The following is a 20428-nucleotide window of genomic DNA, read 5'->3' on the forward strand; positions in this document are numbered from 1 at the left end:
AAGACCAAAAATTGGTTGCTATTGGAATAAATGATATGTCCTTATCAGAGAGTGGCCATTACCGCACAAGATGAAAGACTCACAATAAACTTTTAAGCCCATAAATACGTTTTAAAAAAATGGGTCTAGTTGGATAAAAGCCCAACCCATGTTGACTCAGTAATTGGGCCTAGTTTGTGATCCATAAATAATTTGACTTTAGAACCCATCAAACTTGAGGTTTATAAGGAAGCCCAGCAAATTATAAAATAGCTGAAATATTATACTATATAACTATATAATGGGGAGTCAATTCAAGTGATGCCGGTATTGTATGCAAATTTGGATTTGGACCCTTATATAAGGTCATATAAAAATAAGAGGTTGACTTTTATGCATAAAATGAGACAAACTATGCGATGTGGCCCCTCCTTGACTTGGGAACATCTGTAATTTTTTAATGCGTCTGAATTATATAGTTTGTGTCAGTTCTGGTCAGGGAGCTGTTATAGGTGCAACGTTACCCTCCTATATGTAATCAACCGATAGCATGATGTGGATTCAAGGTCAGAGTCGCCTCTAACGGCGGTCAAATATTTACAGCTAAGGTCAGTCTAGGCCTAACCCTAAAACTCAAACCTTGGGTCAGGCCTGTTCCAATCTGAGGTCAGGATTCAATTAATCAAATTAGGCCCAATCTAAGCTAAATCTAATACAATTTGAGCCGGGTTTGTGTATTCGTTGGGTTTGAACTTTGCAGGCAATTTTTGAACATGTTTTATTTATATATTCATCTTTTATCTTTTATTGAGCTTTATCATCCAATCTGGTTACAATGGATTGAATATATAAAATGCATAACATGTGGGCATTTTTATATGTTTGTGCACAATTAACACCTTGCCCTTGCCATAACAATGTTTATCTTTCGTATATAATGCCTATCTTACCTTGGCCTCACGTCCAAACCATCATCTCACACCAACTAATAACAACATGGGCATCTACTGCTGATAACTGAATTTGCAGTTTCATCTCATATGAATTCCCTTGGCTATGCTGCTAAGACAAAATGACACTTTAACATGATATACAATATCCATTAGGCTCAGAGTGCAAATGCAAATATATAGTATAAATACGAATAAAATATAAGGTTTTATATTCTACAAATTTGTATTTATACTCTTTTCAATACAAATTTATAGAATACAAAACCTTGTATTTTGTATTATCCTGTATGCATTTGCACTATACATATTTGCATTTGTACTCCTTCCAAATTGAACCTTAAGGAAGTAACTAGACATATTATATTGCATGTTAACTGTACACTTATAACTTAGTCTGAAGGCCTATCTATTCATGAGCACAAGAACCATGACTGTCAACACTATCACACAGTGACCAGCTAGGATGACGGTGGGTGTTCAGGCCACTATAGTCCTCCTCTAGGTGCAGGAGGCCGGCGCCGTGCCTCTCCCTTGCCGGTTTCTGACCTTTGCGATCTCCTCAATGATCGTCGTGCCAGCAAGGCTCAAGACGTGCGGGTTTCCAAGCACTCCAAGAATAGGGCCAACCCGTATCGTGTGAGAGAGAAACAAGACCATGCTGAAGCAACGATGCCATACATCGACCAACACTTTGGATATATTCAGGCACAGATTGGCACCATTTAGGATCAGCTTCGATAGGTAAAAGAGGGCCGAGGTGACGCCTCCACCAGTTGCCATGCCTCATTTAGCCGAATGGAAGCCTTCATGGATTCCATCACCTCCGAGCCCTTCCCACCGAATTTCAAGGCCACGACGCTAGATACCTATGATGGGAGTACAGACCTTGAGGACCACTTGGAAAACTTCTGGACCCTCATGCTTCTGCACGATTACTTTGATGCCCTTATGTGTCAGGCCTTCCAAACCACATTCAAGGGAGCAACATGCCAATGGTTCTCGACACTGCTTCCACACTCCATCGGCTCTTGGAACCAGTTCATAGACCTCTTCCTAGGTCACTTTGTAAGCAACTGACAGTGTTAGAAAATTGTCACCTCCTTAATGTTTGTCAAGCAGAAGCGTAGAGAAAGCCTTTGGCATATATGAAGAGGTTCAAATAGGGTAACTTGACCGTTGGAGTCTTCGCCCCTAGGGTAACTCCCGAGACCTCTGATGTCTTCTTTGTCTCAGTAGGTTAGACCCATGGGCCTCAAACACTAGAAATATAGTTATTGCCCTTGACTCCATATTTGGCAGCAACAGACCCTAACCTATGTCATCTATCCCCTTGACCCAATTCGTCTCATTACCTTCACCATGACTACAAGCTTCACCTGAGAATCCATCATGTGCTTGGATTGGAGAAAGCAAGTTTTGAGAGAAGAAGTTGATGACTGCTTGCTCAAAACTAACATGCACCGAATGATCACTATCACTGTGGAATTGATTTTCTTTTTATATTTATATTTTATATTTTGTGAAATTTTTAATCAATGTTTTAAAAGCCAATCCACAACTGGAATCGCTTTGGCCACCTGTTTTTGGGTTAGTAGTTTGACTGTTTGATTCAAATGGATGACCCACTCCAATTTAAAAATAAAAAAAAATTAAAATTAAAAAAAGACCAAAAATGGTTGACAGTTCAACTGCCCAACTCAATAGATCGTTGACCAAGTCAACGCTTTTTGGCCAAGATACAAGTTAAGGGTGAAAGGGAACTGATTGCCTTGATGGTTTTCGGGTTAAATGGTCTAACTGTTCGAATCAGTGATGGTTCAAAAACCATGTTTAAATTTTTATATTTTATATTTTTTATATAATTTTTTATGTTTCATTCAATTTGGATCGGATTGGACCCAACCTGGTCCATTTGCATTTTAATTAGACTGGTTTGAATCTAGTTTGTATGGGTTTTGGACTTGAATCTATTCCAGTTGACACCCTTACTTATTAATGAGTTTTTTGTTAGTAAGGATGAATTGGACTTGGGTTGGACCCAATCCAGTCCATTTGCATTTTAATTGGATTGGTTTGGATTTGCAGCAGGTGTTGTAGTTTTTTATATATATTTTTAGATTTCTCATGTTATTTTGGTGTTTGGTCCAATTTGGATTGAATTGGACCTGATGAAGGAAGATTTGGCCCGACCTCACTGTTACGTGACATGTGGCAGAAACAACAGCTCGGCAAAAGGGGCCAAGCCTAGGCGGGAACAAGGGGACACCAGCGGACCGAACTCCCTACGGGGGGCCCGAACTCACCCTTTGCCCAAAACCCGAGTAATCCGAACTGACCCACTTTGTAACAGCTCGGGATACACCTCGTCGAACTGACTCACCTTGTAATAGCTCGGGGTACACCTCGCCGAACACCGAACTGACTCACCTTGTAACAGCTCGGGATACACCTCGTCGAACTAGCCAACTTTGTAACAGCTCGGGATACACTTCGTCGAACTGACCCACCTTGTAACAGCTCAGGATATACCTCGCCGAACTAGCCACCTTGTAATAGTTCGGGATACACCTTGCTGAACTGACCTGTCCTATAGATACCTCCGAGCTCAAGACTTCGCCTCGCTCTGCACTCCGCATCACCTTCTGGGCACCAAACCAAACAAGTCGTACCATGCCTGACACTGAGGAAGTCCATGCCCAAGGGTGCTGCGCCTGACTGACTTGGGATCTGATGTTTGGCGGCCGCACTCTAAACGGCCACCTGCCACTACCACTGACACTGCCATCTCTAGTTAGAAAGATGGTTAGGTAGTGACGGTTCTGTCCCAGTAGAAAGGACGACGACCAAATTGACAAGCACAAGGGTAACCATACCCGACCTGACAAGGGCCTCGGGGCGAGTGCACGAAGTGATTATAGGAGCCCCCCGCCCCCAACAAACAAGGTATGCAAACTTTGCGCTATCTGGTATTAGCTTGCTTTTGAAGGATTCTAACTTGAGCTTCGGAGCCTCTACACCGGGTTCCCCCTGGAGCTTCCCCATCTTCTCCGTTTCAAGTTCCCTGCTACCCCGTTCAGAAGCAAGGTCGTGGACAGCTAAGACCGGCTGGATCGCGCTCCATCAATTGGCATCGTCTGTGAGAACGCTTCAAAAAGCCTCCCTCCAAACTTCCATAACCCCTTTTCTTCAAAAAACTCAACACTCATAGCCTCCTCCAGCAACACCGGACGTGGCACGAAGACAAACGCCACCGGGGAACAACTTCAAGTCCCCGTGGTGTGCGTTGGACAGTTTACCATCCCCCTTTCGGTGGATGGGATCCCCAGCTTGAACCCGTCACAAGCAGTGGCGCCCGTAAACCCTCCTGCCACAAGCATCCTCTTTCCTCTCCCCGTTGAGACAAACTTCACTGAACCGACTGTCGTCCCCCTGGCAGCCAGCCAAAACCGATTGGACGACCTGATGCAGTGCATGCGGGCAATGCAAGCCCAAATGCAACAGTTCCAGCAACACCATCTTCACCAACACCAAGTACTGCACAACATCTCCCAGTATCACTATCAGCAGCAGTTCCCCCAACTGCCACTGAACCAACCACTACTTCCACCTCGCCACCCCACTTCGAGGCCGGTCAAGGCCTCCCCGCAGGATGGACGCCCCCACCAGGCGAAGGCCTCCTAGCCCCAGAACCCCCCTAACAGCCAGGCCTCGTCCCTAGGCCGAAGAGAGAAAAATGTCATCCCCGCCTCGCAACCTACAGGCGGGTCGGGGACCTCGCCCACGAGGTCGGCACCCCGACGCTCCAAGCCCGAGTTCTCGCTCACCGAAAACCGATTCGGCACCCTGGCGGCAGACTACCAACATTCCGAGCCCGTCGAGCTCGGTAACACGGAGGCCAGCAGCGCCAGTACAAGGCTCGCTCAGCAACGAAGGCGCCAGCGAAGTCGCCGAACCACCACCCGTGCCTTGTCAGAACTCAGAGGCAAAGAGACGAGCTCGGACGAGGGCAGCTCAGCTGCCCCGATTCTCTCGGTTCCTTCCCCCCTCGCATCAGAACTCCTGGCGGTCCCCTTACCCAGAGATTTCAAGCTCCCACCTTTGGACAAGTACGACGGGTCCTTCGACCCCAACAACCACGTTGACACCTTTCAGTCCCAAATGCACCTCGCCAGGGCCAGCGAATCGTGCATGTGTGTGGCCTTTACCACCACCCTTAGGGGGGTAGCCCGCACTTGGTACAGGAAGCTGGCCCCCGGGTCGATAAAGTGCTGGGCCCAGTTCATGCAGGTCTTCACCGCACACTTTGTCACCAACCAACAATGCCCCAGAACAGAGGAAAGCATCTTCGGAGTAGTCCAAAGAGAAGGAGAATCCATCCGGGGCTACATCAAGCGATTCAACGAAGCATGCTTGCAGATACCACGGTTGGACCCCGCAGTGCAGCTCGCGGCGGCCAAAAGAGGGGTGACGCACAAAGAATTCAAATGGCACATGGTGGCTAACCAACCCGCAACCGTGGCCGAATTCCTCAAGCTCGCGGATAAGTTCATAAGGATAGAGGAAGAAATCAACCAACAAACCGAAGGCGGGAATGAGAAAAGAAAGAGGGAAGGCGAGCTCTCCAACCCGGTCAACAGAAAAAACCCAACTCGGGAGCCGAAGCCGAACCAGTCATTCCGGGCTCCCCTAGCAGTTCGGATGGACTACACGTCGTTAAACACGAGGCGAACGAAGATCTTAATGATGATCAAAGACGCCCCGTACGTGAAGTGGCCACCTCGCCTAAAGGGAAATCCGAACGAGAAATAAGAATTTGTATTGTAGTTTCCATAGAGACCATGGTCATAGTACCGAGCAGTGTAATAACCTCCGGGACGAGATAGAGGGGCTCATCCGTCGCGGATACTTGAGAAACTTTGTACATCACAACAATAATAACAATAAGGCAGGTCGGCAAGGGGAGCACGAAAAGGATGCCCCCGAGTCTAGCAACAGACTTGTCGAACCGTTGCAGCGGCAGCCTCCGGAAGAGAGGCCAGTTCGGGGAACCATCCATGTAATCGTGGGAGGTTCGGTGGTAGCGGGGTGTACCTCGGCAGTAGCCCGGACTTCAGTTCGCGAAGTGGCCCTCGAAGAACGGAACCCCCCAAAGAGACCAAAGACCGAAGAACCAATCTTCTTCACGGAGGACGACGCGCGAGGGGTCCACTACCCCCATGATGACGCGCTTGTCATTAAACTAAGGATCAGCGACTTTGAGGTCAGACGCATACTCATAGATTCGGGTAGCTCAGCGGACATCCTCTTTAAATCAGCATTTGACCAGCTGTAGTTACAGAGGAGCGAGCTGAAGCCCGCGAACACTCCCCTGGTGGGTTTCAGCGGAGAGGAAGTCAGGCCCCTTGGAAAAATAACCGTACCTGTGGAAGTCGGCACATGGCCTTGTGCGGTCAGACTCAACCATGATTTCCTACTAGTCGTGACCCCCTCCCCATACAATGCCATAATAGGGCGGCCGATCACGGATATCCTACGGGCGGCGGTCTCCACCTACTATTTGGCCATGAAGTTCCCTACGGACTTCGGTGTAGGGGTAGCGCAGGGCGACTAGCTCGAGTCCCGCAAGTGTTATGTTGCCGCCCTAAAGGGAAAAACCAAGGCGGCTGACAACCTCGAACTGGAGCGGCCTGCGAAGCAAGGTGAGGAACAAGCTTCGCCCACGGAAGAAACGGTCGCAATCCCAACTTCGGCTACGGACCCAGTTCGCACACTTCAAATCGGAGCTTCCATCGAGGATCCCCTACGAACCGAACTAGTGAGTTTTTTACTTCAAAATTTAGATATTTTTGCCTGGTCCACGGCCGACATGCCCGGCATTAGCCCCGGCCTGATAACTCACAAACTTAATACTGACCCTGTAGTCAGACCCGTTAGACAGAAGAAACGCAACTTAGCCCCTGAACGCTGGAGGGCGGTCGACGAGGAGGTCGAGAAGCTCCTCGCAGCAAACTTCATAAGGGAAGTCCATTACTCGAGCTGGGTGGCCAACACGGTGTTGGTAAAAAAGGCAAACGGCAAGTGGCGCATGTGCGTCGACTACACCGACCTGAACCGAGCTTGCGCGAAAGATTGCTTCCCCCTCCGCAGAATTGACCGCCTAGTGGATGCGACCTCGGGAAACGAGTTGCTAAGCTTCCTGGACGCCTACTCGGGCTACAACCAAGTAAGGATGGACCCATCCGATGAGGAAAAAACCAGCTTCATAACCGAGTTCGGCTTGTATTGCTACAAGGTCATGCCCTTCGGACTAAAAAATGCCAGGGCGACTTTCCAAAGACTTGTAAATATGATATTTCGGCCCCTGATTGGCATGAAGATAGAGTGCTATGTAGACAACATGATCGTCAAGACTCAGTTTTCACAAGAATTAATACAAGACTTAGATTTTGTCTTCCAAATCCTGCGTCATTTTAGCATGAAATTGAACCCCAACAAATGTGTCTTCGGCGTCACCTCGGGCAAGTTCCTAGGGTACATTGTCAATTGGCGCGGTATTGAGGCCAACCCGGACAAAGTAAAAGCCATTCTAGATATGAGACCACCTCGGAAAGTAAAAGAGGTTCAGAGGCTAAACGGTCGCATAGCCGCTCTAAGCCACTTCATGTCCAAATCAGGAGACCGCTGCCTACCCTTCTTCAAGGCAATCAAAGGCAAAGGGTTCGAGTGGACCCAGGACTGCCAGCTCGCATTTGACGAGCTAAAAGGTTACCTTGCTAGTGTGCCGACCTTAGCCCGGCCCGGTGGGCGAGGTCTTAGAACTGTACCTCTCAGCAAGCGATGAGGTGGTCAGTTCGGTACTAATAAAAGAAATAGACCGGGTCCAGCGACCCATCTATTATGTTAGTAAAATTTTGCAGGGAGCAGAGGCAAGGTACCCGCAGATAGAAAAACTAGCATACGCCCTAGTGACAGCAGCTCGAAAACTCCGCCCATACTTCCAGGCTCACACCGTCATCGTCCTGACTGACAAACCTCTGAGACAAGTTTTACTCAAACCCGAGGTTTCCGATCGACTGACGAAATGGGCCATCGAACTCAGCGAGTACGACCTCCAGTACAAACCAAGAACCGCTATTAAGGCCCAAGCTTTGGCAGATTTTATCGCCGAGTGCACTTTCAGCCACGAAGCCCCACAGGTCGAGCCCGAGGTCCCCAGTTCGGGCAAACCCGGAGCTCCCGAGCCCATAGAGTCCGAACCCCGTGAAGTAACAGCCAGTGTGGCATCTCTCCTGGTCAGGCAAAGCACGAACTGGGATGAGGAGCCCTGGATCCTTCACGTGGATGGTTCCTCGAACCGGCAAGGCAGCGGAGCTGGAATAGTCTTGTGCGGCCCAGGCGGCACAAAATTAGAATACGAACTACGCTTTGAGTTTGCGGCATCCAACAACGAGGCAGAGTATGAAGCACTGATCGCCGGGCTGGACCTAGCGTGAAAGGTAAAGGCAAAACACTTGGTCATCTGCAACGATTCTCAGCTCGTGGTCAACCAAGTTACAGGTGAGTATGAAGCACGCGAGCTCTCCATGATCGCATATTTGGCCAAAGTAAAAGAAGCCCTGCTCAACTTCCAGTCACACTTCATCAGGCAAATCCCGAGGTCAGAGAACACTGAGGCTGACGGCCTGTCCCGGTTAGCCAGTACAAGTCACAACAACATGAGAACTGTTTACATAGAGGACTTACCTCGGCCTAGTATTCTCGGGGGGACAGAGGAGGTCGCTCCCGTCTTGGAGGCAGAGCCGAGCTGGATCGACCCACTCGCGAGCTTCTTGATAGATGGAACCCTCCCTGCAGAATGCAATGCGGCCAAGAGGGTGCAGCGCCAGGCAGCCAAATACGTCATAATAGACGAACGGTTATACCGACGGTCTTACACGCTCCCCTACTTGCATTGCCCGTGACCTGCCAAAGCCGAGTTCGTACTACACGACACTCATGAAGGCCTGTGCGGCAGACACTTGGGGGGCAAAGCACTCGCCCAAAAAGCACTTCGACAAGGATACTACTGGCCAACGATGAAGGCAGAAGCTGTCGAGCTCGTCAGAAAATGCGACAAGTGTTAGAAGCACGCCAATATCCACCATCAACCTGCCTCCGACCTCAAATACCTCGCCAGCCCGTGGCCCTTTGCACAATGGGGCATCGACCTCCTGGGGCCATTCCCACCAGCAACAGGTGGAAGAAAATTCCTAGTTGTTGCAGTAGATTACTTTACGAAGTGGATAGAAGCCGAACCTCTGGCAACTGTTACGGCTCGAAACATACAGAACTTCTTTTGGAAGAACATAGTATGTCACTTTGGGTTACCTCGGGTACTAATCTCCGACAACGGCAAGAAGTTCGAGGATATCAAGTTCCAAGAGTGGTGCCAAAACATGGGGATTCGGCAAAACTTCACGTCAGTCGCGCACCCGCAGGCAAACGGTCAGACGGAAGTAATGAACAGAGCCTTCCTGCGTGGACTGAAAGCACGTCTGGATCGAGCTAAGGGATTGTGGGCCGAAGAGCTACCAAGTGTCTTATGGGCTCACCAAACTACCGAAAAAACCGCCACGGGAGAAACCCCCTTCAACCTCACCTACGGCACTGAAGCAGTGATCCCGGCGGAAATCGAAGTACCAACATTGTGATTGGAAACATACGACGATCGGACGAACGGAGACGAGTTACGTACCAACCTTGACCTATTGGATGAGGTAAGGGACCTCGCGCACATCCGAACAGCGGCATACCAGTAGCAGGTAGCTCGCTACTACAATAGCAGAGTAAAGCAACGAAGCTTCCGAGTCGGCGACCTGGTCCTTCGTAAGATTTTGGTGCCCGAACCCGACGTGGGCAAGCTTGGACCAAACTGGGAAGGGCCGTATAAAGTAAAAAGAGCACTCGGGGGGGCATACGAACTCGAAACCTTGGAAGGCAAACAAGTACCTCGAGCGTGGAACATCGCGAACTTAAGGCGATACTACCAATAAACCACCAAGCGAAGTGGACGAAATCAGGTCCTATGTGCCATGATGCAAGCCAAGAGGAACCTCGATGTAAACAAGCAAAGAAGTTGAGCATATTATCAGCTCGACAAAAAACCAGTTCGCGGCAGAATAGATCGCGGAAGTATAATAACTCGGACAAAGTGGCATCGACAAAGAATAAGTTCAGGAAAAACGAACACTTGGGCAAAAAGACTATCTATTCCATTGCAAGAAACATGAGTACATTGGCCATCAGAAAGGACTTACAAAAAAAAATTATTATTACATGCCCGGAGCCACTTCTTCGCCATCAGAAGGCACTTCAACAACACCCAAAGGCCCTGCCTCTTCTTCAGAGTCCGGCTCGCCATCGGCAACATTGGCCATCTCCTGAGTTATACGCGAAGTGGATATGGCACTTACATCGAGGTCGGGTACGTATTCCGGATCATCCACCTGCTCAACTTGAACCCCCTCCTGTAAGAATCCACCATCAGATCGTCAAAACGCGGAGAGGCAATGTAGTCCTCAACTGCCTTCTTCTTGGCGTCTTCAATGCCTTGGGAAAAATCTGTGTTCTCTCTCTGATGTCCTCCTGAAGATATTCGACTTGATGCTGCAAATCCAACTTCAAGTCCGCCATATGCTTGACAACTACCCCCATGGCTTCGGCGTCACGCTGAGACCTTGCCTGCCTGGCCATCGCAACGCGAGCAGCCTCTTCAGTAGCGTAAGCAGCCACCTCAGCAGCCCGGGTATTTGCCTCTGCAGCACGGAAAGCTTCTTCAGCAGCATGAGCGGTAGCCTCAGCAGCTCGCGCCTGTCGCGAGCTCCTCTCCACTTGGGCCGCCAAGGCATGAATTGAAGAATTCACCTACCAAAAGAAACAAGTGAGCAATAACAGCATAAGCAACAGAAAATGAAAAAGGAAGACGGAATCTAACTTACCACCATGGCATGTGTTACGGCGCGGCAAGCGACCTGATTCAAGGGAAGATGGGTCCATGCCGCGATCTCCTCTGGGAAAGTAGCCTCCCTACTCTTCTGAAGAGCATAGTTCGGCGTCAACACGCTCCTGAACTCCCCTTGAGCTCCCGAGCCCGAGGGCCCAGCCCGCGTATGAGCGAACCCGGAGTGAGTAGGAGCACTTGAGTATGCAGGAGCACCGGTATGAGTGGTCTCAGCGTAAGGCACCCCGGCAGTTTCGTGCATCGGTGGAGTCACTTCGGGCTCCCTGGGCAGATCCTCCGGCGTGTGGCCTGGAACTTGGGGCTCCTCATCCAGGGGCAGCTCGGTACGAGTTCGCTTGGCGACCCGCTTCCTCCTCTTCATACCTTGGAACAGACACCCCCCACGAGTTCTCTCCGCGTCCATCACACCTGTAGAAACAAGTTCGACATCAGAAAAAATGAAAAGAACAGAGCAAGCAAGAAACCGCATAGCTAGAAACCTACCCGAACTCAGGCCGGCTGCAATAAGCTTGGCCTCCGTTAAATAGTGGTGGCACTTTAAACCTTGCTGTGCCCATTGCCGGAGGCCCTTCACCGTCTCTTTATCGAGAGTCACGCCTGAATCAGGAGCGGTCTCACCCCACCCGGTCTGAAAGGGCCATCCTTGTGCACTTCGCACGTCGAAGTAGTCCCGCTTCCACGCCGGGACCTTATTAGGAAGATCGTACAGAAGCTTAAAACCCTGGTGAGGAGAAAGGTAATATGCCCGTCTCCCCCCAGGAAGAGAACCCGCCTGTCCCCTGAGCATCAAGATAAAGGAGAATATCTCTAAGTCCAAGGGGAAGTTCTGCTCACAAAAAAGGGAAACTGTCCTCACTAGGTTCCGAATAGAGTTCGGATGAAGTTGGCCAATGGTGACACCGAAGTGGTTTATGACTTCGACGAGAAGGGGATGGAAAGGAAGTCGCAAACTCATAGCGAGCTGCTCTCGAAAAATCACGATCTCGTTAGGACCGTGTTCCCAAGGAAAGCTACCCGAAGGAATAAAATATGCATACCCCCCAGGAAGGTTGTAAGACATAAGTATGGATTGAAGCCCCTCAGGTGTCATGATCGAAGGACCAAACCTGTCTAGCATCCGACCTCGGCGGGAGGTAGATGCCAAACTGCCCGAAGCGGCTCGGCTTAATGGTTCATAGTCCTCAAGTTCCACCTCAGGATCACTGAGGCAGTCGGGGGACACGACTCGGTTGGTGGAACCTACGTCGGCCCTACTTGAAGAATCGTCTGAGCTATCAAAGCTAGACATTGGGGAAAAGATGGATTCAAAAAAGTACTCACCGGAAGAAAGTTTGAAGGCTCCGGAGACTGGAACAAGCCAAAGAACCGTGAAGGCTATATAACCAGCCTTGACGCGAGCTGAAAGGTTGGACGCGAGCTCAGTAGACAAACCGCAGAAGTGACAAACCATCTGGGGTCCCCCACTATTTATAGCTACAGTAACCAAGAATCGACCGTGCAGATCGAAGACGATCCGACGGCCCACGTTCTCACTGACCACACGTCCCTTAAGGTCGAGACATGATTGGCGCACGTCTTTCCGAAAAGAGCGAAGCGTCAGCGCACGACTTTTTGAAACCGACGTCACTTCGACACGCGTCTTTCCGAAACTAATGCGCCGCACGTCTCCCTGACAGTCGCTCGCGCACGTACAGCAGTGGCACGCCTTTTTGAATGACCCGGTGTCACGTCCCAGCGGTGCAAATTTTTTGAAATTTAAAACGCACGCTGTCACAACCACCAGCATTCTTGAGTAGGCACGTTTCCAGCCTTCTCGAAAACCGAAAGAACCCTGGCAAAAGAAACTCGCGCAATCAAGATTCGAAGGACGGGACAAATCCACCTACTACCTTGCGAAACTCCCCGCACCATGGCAAGACCCTTGGCGCGAGGAGTGGGGGGCAATTGATGAAGGAAGATTTGGCCCGACCTCACTGTTACGTGACACGTGGCAGAAACAACAGCTCGGCAAAAGGGGCCAAGCCTAGGCGGAAACAAGGGGACACCAGCGGACCGAACTCCCTACGGGGGGCCCGAACTCACCCTTTTCCCAAAACCAGAGTAATCCGAACTGACCCACTTTGTAACAGCTCAGGATACACCTCGCCAAATTAACTCACCTTGTAACAGCTCGGGATACACCTCGCCGAACTAGCCAACTTTGTAACGCTCGGAATACACCTCACCAAACTGACTCACCTTGTAACAGCTCGGGATACACCTCGCCGAACTAGCCATCTTTGTAACAGCTCGGAATACACCTCACCGAACTGACTCACCTTGTAACAGCTCGGGATACACCTTGTCGAACTAGCCAACTTTGTAACAGCTCGGGATACACTTCGCCGAACTGACCCACCTTGTAACAGCTCGAGATATACCTCACCAAACTGGCCACCTTGTAACAGTTCGGGATACACCTCGCCGAACTGACCTATCCTATAGATACCTCCGAGTTCAAGACTTCGCCTCGCTCAGCACTCCGCATCACCTTCTGGGCACCAAACCAAACAAGTCGTACCATGCCTGACACTGAGGAAGTCCGTGCCCGAGGGCACCGCGCCTGACTGACTTGGGATCTGACGTTTGGCGGCCGCACTCTAAACGGCCACCTGCCACCGCTACTGACACCGCCATCTCCAGTTAGAAAGACGGTTAGGTAGTGACGGTTATGTCCCAGTAGAAAGGACGACGGCCGAATTGACAAGCATAAGGGTAACCATACCCGACCTGACAAGGGCCTCGGGGCGAGTGCACGAAGTGATTATAAGAGCCCCCTGCCCCCAACAAACAAAGTATGCAAACTTTGCGCTATCTAGTATTACCTTGCTTTTGAATGATTCTAACTTGAGCTTCGAAGCCTCTACACCGGGTTCCCCCCGGAGCTTCCCCATCTCCTCCGTTTCAGGTTCCCTGCTACCCCGTTCAGAAGCAAGGTCGTGGACAACTAAGACCGGCCAAATCGCGCTCCATCAGGACCCAATCTAGTCCATTTGTATTTTAATTGGATTGGATTAAATTGCAGCAAATGTTGTAGGTATTTTATATATTTTTCTAGATTTCTCATGTTATTTTGGTATTTGATTCAAATTTGATTAGATTGGACTTAATCCGGTTTGTTTGCATTTTATTTGTATCGGATTGGACTTGGTTTGTATGGATTTGGACTGAATTTGGTCCAATCCATTTATAAATGGACCAATATTGGATTGGAATGGATTAGTCCAATTGACAGCCCTAAGTGCACTTGAAAGCTTCATGTGTATATCTGACTTCGCCATGATCAATTGAAGCGAGGCATAAGTATGGTTTTTGATTTATTCTAATTAAAATTTAACTACTTAGACTTAGGCTGGGTTTGGTTGCAGTGCAATTTTATTTGCACTAGTACAAATGCATGAGAGTGCAAATATAAAAAAATGCAAGTTTGTGTTTAAATTTGTTTTTGATTTTATTTTTATTCTGCTTTATATCTTAATTTACTTTATTTATACTACAATCAAATAAAATAAGCTAAAATTTGAAACAAAAATAGATCAGAATTTACACTCAATTTATTTGCACTGCCATAATTTTACATCAATGCAAATTTATTTACACTACAACAAACACAGCTTTAATTATTTGTTAATTATAAAATACCCTCGGGCTGTAAAGAGATACATACCCTGCAAGAGCTACCATATCTGTGACTGAGATGCCTCGATAAAGCAACTTTGATATGAGAGTGAGAAGACCCTGATAAGGAGTAGGCAGATTCGTGGTTGCTAGGCTGAAGCTTGAAGTTCTGCAATCCTTTATACCCAGAGGAACATGCCAATAAGACCCGCCCACCTATAAGAGAAGTGCAACAATTAATTAATCCTTAATTTCTATGTATAGTAAGACAAACATTAGTAGTACGTAGTAGTCCTTAATTTTACCACAATGACTAAATCCCTTGCTGCAATGGTGAGTCTTACCACCAACACAACAGCGGCCGCTAGCTTGCTATCTGCGACGTGAAGAGCATTAGTTTCCGGATATTATTTAGCCAGAATCTCGCATGAATACAGAGGCAGAGGCAGAGGAGGAAGACGAGCAACGGTGCCTACTGCCCTTTCTTTTTATATTTTTTCCAAAAAAGGCTATCATATTTTAGTTATTATATAAAAATATTATTTTTTATTGATATTAAGGATAAAAAATTGCCCTTATCTACTACACACCTTTAAGCCATAAATAAATCTCAAAGCTATCATTTTTCTTAAAATAGAAGCAACAAAAAGCGTGAATGATCAAAGGAATCTTGAACATGACAATTTGGTTGCTTAGTGAAGCCGTGAAGGAACCAATTTGATTTTAGCAAAATCGATAACATAAGATGATATTCGAAACATTTCTTCTTTTGTTATGGGTTTAGATAGAGTTGGCACAATAAAGCTGCACCTTTAAGACAATCGTAGTGCTTTCAATAACAGCGCTACTTGAATTTGTTGGATTAATGTAAAATCATGTCCTAGTTGGCTAGTTGAAATCGCCTATAGGCATCATATTTTATTCAATCAAGAAATTGATACAAAAAAATTGACAATGCCAATTAAAAAACACATAAACAATTTCTCAAGAGAACAAAATATAATAATAGATGAAGGAGATTCAAAAGATCTTTTGCAATTGAGAAACGATAAGGTCAAATCACTAAAGAAGTAAACAAACAAATCTCCAATCCACTACAGACAACGAACGAAACTGATAGAAGAGGATTCCAAAAGACTATCATCACCAGAGAACAACAAATGGATCTTACCATGAACAACATCAACTGGAGAATTGCAAACGGGACTCACCATGAACAACAACTGCCAGAGAACCGTGTGCAGGCAGAGGAGGAAAAGTCATCTTTGCTGATGAACAATGAACTTGAACGAGAACCACGAACAGAGAAATAAAACTTTAAAAAACTCAAGAGAAAACCTCGAGAAAACTCCAGAGGAAGGCTCTGTCAAAATAGAGAGAGAGAGAGAGAGAGGAGGGAGAGAAAACCAAAAAGAGAAAGGGGAAGGAGAAACCAGATCGACGGCTCCCTTTAGGGAATCCTGAAGAGAGCCGCCTTTGAGAGTGCCTCTAACAAAAAACCGTAGAGAGAAACCCAATTTAATCCCCTAGTTGGCTAGTTGCACTAGTGGGAGTGGTGGAAGTATATTTATTTTAAGGCTCCACTTGGTCTAGTAAAATAATTAAATTCATGGATTAAAGTGTTGTTCTTGTGTTGGGATTTTAGGAAGACCACAAGAATGAGAATACTGACTTGATGTCAAAGGGAATAGTGATGGTGCGCTATACGCCTATAGCGTTGCTCTGTGTTGCAACTGTAGCCTTTAGAAATTGGAATATCTATACTATTTATAAAAGTATGAATAGAGTATTATTTTATGGAATATTTAGTCTACATAATTTATCCCTTGATCTTAAGCTCTTTTAGGTTTTGTTTGCTAAGAGTACAAATACAAATATGTAGAGAGAAAAACCTTATTTTTTGGTATTATTTTGTATGTATTTGCATTGTTCGCATTTGCATTTGTACTCATTCCAAATTGAACGTTGAGACTTTCATAATAAACGTAACACACGCAACATCATCTTCCCCATTCCACACACACAAAAAAAAATGTTCCTCCACAAATACATTCAGGATTATAAAAAACTCCTCACATTCCAAAAACATAAAACAATAATATTTATGAACAGAAAAATTAAAACCCCATTCATATAGAAAGTACATTAATTACTACACATGAGTCATATCCAATGGCTCATGGTTGGAACAGGGCCCACTGTGACTATAAATAGAAGTGATGGGATCTGCTGTGAGCACAAATGTGCAAATCTAACCGAGTAATCAATCACAAGTGAACATGCCAATGTATGCCCCATGTGTATGAAATACTAGCATATTCACTTTTCATAGGTTACTCAGCCAGGTTCACACATTTGTGCTCATAGTAGATCTAGAGCCACTTTTGAATTTTGTCTTGTATTTAATTGTAAGGGTGTAAACTAAACCACTGCTTTCCCTTCCTATTATTGAGTCTTGTATCTGAGGTGTTAACTCCCTTTCTCTTTTATTAATTCCTATATTAAAGTATTTTTATTTCTAACTAATAAAATTTATATCCAATCCTTTTAACAACATAAAACCTATATTTTTAAAAGCAACTTGAAATTGACAGCGTTCTTTCATTTGCCTAGCATGTTAGTTTAATCATTTCAGGTCAAATGGGTTAACCTATGATGTCATATTTAAATCATATAAATTTAAAAATAGATAGAAATATAAAATATAGAAATTTTGTAAAAAATTGCACACATTTTTAATATTATAATTAATCCTATTAAACAAAAAAATAAACATGATAAATATGAAATATTTGTATGAATGATGGAAATGAAATACAAAATTTAAAACCAATTTAGAAATGAAAATGTCTTATCGTTTGGATGGTGGGTCAATGGTTTAACCTTTTAGGTCAAACGGGCCAACCAATGACATCATAAATTTAAATGATAGTAATAAAAATCTGTAAAGATAGAAAGATAAAAAAATTAAATATGCAAAAAATGTATAGAAAACATTTGGCCATATATGTAATATTATATATCGGTAATATAAATAAAAATAAGGTGGTAAATAGGAGTTCTTTTTATTAATGATAGAAATGAAATACAAAATTAAAACTAACTCAAGAACAAAATTGTGTTTCCATCTAGGTGCTAGGTTAATGGTATAAGTGTTTGGGTAAAATGGATCAACCAACGGAGTTATAATTAATAATAATAATTAAAAATTTATAAAAAGAAAAAAAGAAAATTTAAAGCCACCCAAAAATGAAGTCCTTTTTTTTCCAATCACGTGGACCAACTCATTATATATTATCATATTTACACAAAAATGATTATGATAAATAAGAAATATTTTTATTGATTATGAAAACAAAGCAAATGGAGTATAAAATTCAAATCTTTCCAATAGACCATGCCTTGATTACTTATCTTTCTTCTTAATAATAATAATAATAATATTATTATTATTATTATTATTTCCATGCATGTATGGTAGAGAAATAAAGCACTGGTGGTTTTCCTTGTAAAGTATGACTTACTTCACAACTTAAACGTGACTCATCCGTCATTCGAGTTCCCTACTATCTTTCGTTAAATGAAAAGTGAGAAAAGTTGGAGAAATGCATGAACCTGGGCTCCTTTTCTATAACAAATACCATGCCTTATTCACTACCCAGCAGGCTGCAGCCCTTTGTTTCTCTTACATTTGTAGTATATGGTGAAACGGAGGGCAAATGTACCAATTGCGATCTGAGCAAACATGTCAAGCGGAATGGGAAAATGCGTGCGTGGATGCAAACAATCCCCTGAATAGACCAGATTTGCATTAATTAAAGTCATACATGGCCTGATAGCCATCTTGTCTTGTATGATATGCCACTGCAGTGTACTGTGGGCATGGTAGAAGAAAAAGTAAACAGGAATTCTGGTTTCGTGCAAACAACTGCTTGAATAGACCTGATTTGCATTTGCTCCTCACACCAACTTCATAATACATGCAGTCGTACATTGAAAATATTTCATAGAGATATATTTTAATACACAGCTAGCTGTTCTGTGCAGTGAATTGGGGTGAGGAACAAATCTGACTTCACTCATGGAGGATGGCAACTATAAATATTTAGTAGTGTGGATTAGGTTAGAGAAAGGATATACAATAGCTCAATAAGGAAATGCGTATTAGATGATGATGATGATAATGATGAATACTATGTGAGGCACAAATCCAAATTTGCCATGAAGGATGTCAATTATATAGTGCAGATTAGGAAAGTGTTTATAAACAAAATCTCAATGAGTTAGATGCATAAAATGATCGATGATGATCATGATAGGGAGGATAAATAATGTTGGATTTTAATCTCATAAGAGATTAAATGTAATGGGTTTGATTGGTCAATTATATGAAAAATTGAAAAATTAGTTTCTTTTATAAAATCTAGTTTTGAATTTGTCCCACATTGAAAAATTATAAGCTTTGTTTTCAGTATTTTAATAGGAGCCGATTTACACTTTTTAGAAATAGTAGAGGAGAGTATGGGGGTTTGATACCATGCAATGCATGCGGACGCATATGCGTGTGTGTGTGGCTTTGGTTTTGGTGTGATGTTGACCGTTGATGAGATCAATGGTCACGATTCGATCGGGTGTGATCAAGAGGCATAATTCAAAGTTAAATGCCATTAACCAATACCTACCTTTTTTTCATACTTCTTCATAAACTATTTAAGGAGCATGAATCAGACTTCAAAAACACACATTTTCAAAATCCACTTTCTCTCTCTTTCCTGGGAACAGATTTGCCTGTAACCCAATAACAAATTCGATGAAACCGAGTGGAGGCAAATAATGTTCTAAAGACAGTGTCTTCAGACGCACCTCAGAGCTTCTCTTCCAAAGTTATAGTGACCTCATTTTCCAACAAGTAATAACTCAATAAGTCGTGTAAGATGATGATGATGATAAAAATAAAGTTTATTTATAAGAGGAAGATGAGAGATGGATTATATAAGGAGGAACTTTGTGGTATAGGAACATTCTACTTTTCCACCATTTTTTTTTGTTGTGTGTGTAATTGGAGTTTTTGTCACTGTTTTCAAAACGGGACCGGATCGGATAGTTGGACCGGAAAAACCGGGAACCGGTCACCTAACCAGTTCTGTTTTCCTCCAAAACCATTTTTCCCTCAAAACTGTTGATTTTTGTCAACAAACCATTGAACCGGCCGGTTAATCTTTCGAACCATTCGAACGGTTGACTGTTTTCCAATTTTTTATTTTTATTTTTTTTGTTAGAACGAGCTAATCGTTCGGGTTGAACAATCAGACCATTCGAACCGGTAACCTAACCCCTGACCGGTTCGTTTTTAAAAAACCATGGCTTTTGTAACTCACCCCATTGATCACAATTCTTTGCTTGGTTTCTCGTTCTCCACTCTCCGGACCTTTGAAGCTCATAAACCCATCCGCTATTTCTACTTGTCAACTACTTTCTTAACAAGTAACTATACTATACATACTAGTATATGCCTATCCGAGGAAAATGGTATACATAAATACATATTTAGAGTTTCTAGGTGTAAGCAGTTTCATACAAAGCCCTTTTCATACATGCATTTTCTTTCTCACTCCCTATGTGAGAGAATACGATTAGGGATAATAATTTCGTGAAAATTTTTGGGTATCCGATCTGTTCCGATTCTAATAGTATCTTTTTATTAAAACCCTATAGGGTTTGGAATTTTAGATTAAAATTCTATAGGGTTTGGGTTTTGACTTGATGATATCTACCGGTGACAATTTTTCACCCAACCTGTTGAATCCACCCAACCCACCTAGTATCTAATCCACCCAAC

General features: G+C 44.8%; 1 protein-coding gene across 2 annotated transcripts; it reads right to left on the minus strand.

Annotated features, from left to right (window-relative positions):
• Window positions 1-855: 855 nt before the first annotated feature.
• On the minus strand, window positions 856-16106 carry LOC148879962 (peroxidase 11-like). Of its 2 annotated transcripts, XM_088966608.1 has the most exons (4): window positions 15801-16106; window positions 14895-14965; window positions 14639-14805; window positions 856-1038 (listed from the first exon to the last, which is right to left on the minus strand). In XM_088966608.1, the coding sequence occupies exons 1-4, from the start codon at window positions 15850-15852 to the stop codon at window positions 1011-1013; spliced, it is 318 nt and encodes a 105-aa protein (XP_088822734.1). In that variant the 5' UTR covers window positions 15853-16106; the 3' UTR covers window positions 856-1010. The 2 variants fall into 2 exon arrangements, with proteins under 2 accessions (XP_088822734.1, XP_088822733.1); XM_088966607.1 differs by lacking the exon at window positions 14895-14965.
• Between the last annotated feature and the right edge of the window lie 4322 nt (window positions 16107-20428).

The sequence above is a fragment of the Nelumbo lutea genome, chromosome 1, assembly GCF_056320005.1.
Source record: "Nelumbo lutea isolate HS-2025 chromosome 1, American lotus-T2T, whole genome shotgun sequence".
In the NCBI taxonomy this organism is placed as follows: domain Eukaryota; kingdom Viridiplantae; phylum Streptophyta; class Magnoliopsida; order Proteales; family Nelumbonaceae; genus Nelumbo; species Nelumbo lutea.

What these genes read in the sequence shown, in the direction of transcription:
- LOC148879962 (XM_088966607.1), bottom strand. Translation starts at nt 15,852, where the DNA reads ATGACTTTTCCTCCTCTGCCTGCACACGGTTCTCTGGCAGTTGTTGTT. An exon ending in TCTGGCAGTTGTTGTTCATG is followed by an intron (nt 14,806 to 15,800) that starts GTGAGTCCCGTT and finishes CTTCTCTTATAG; the next exon opens with GTGGGCGGGTCTTATTGGCA. An exon ending in GATATGGTAGCTCTTGCAGG is followed by an intron (nt 1,039 to 14,638) that starts GTATGTATCTCT and finishes TTGTCTTAGCAG; the next exon opens with CATAGCCAAGGGAATTCATA.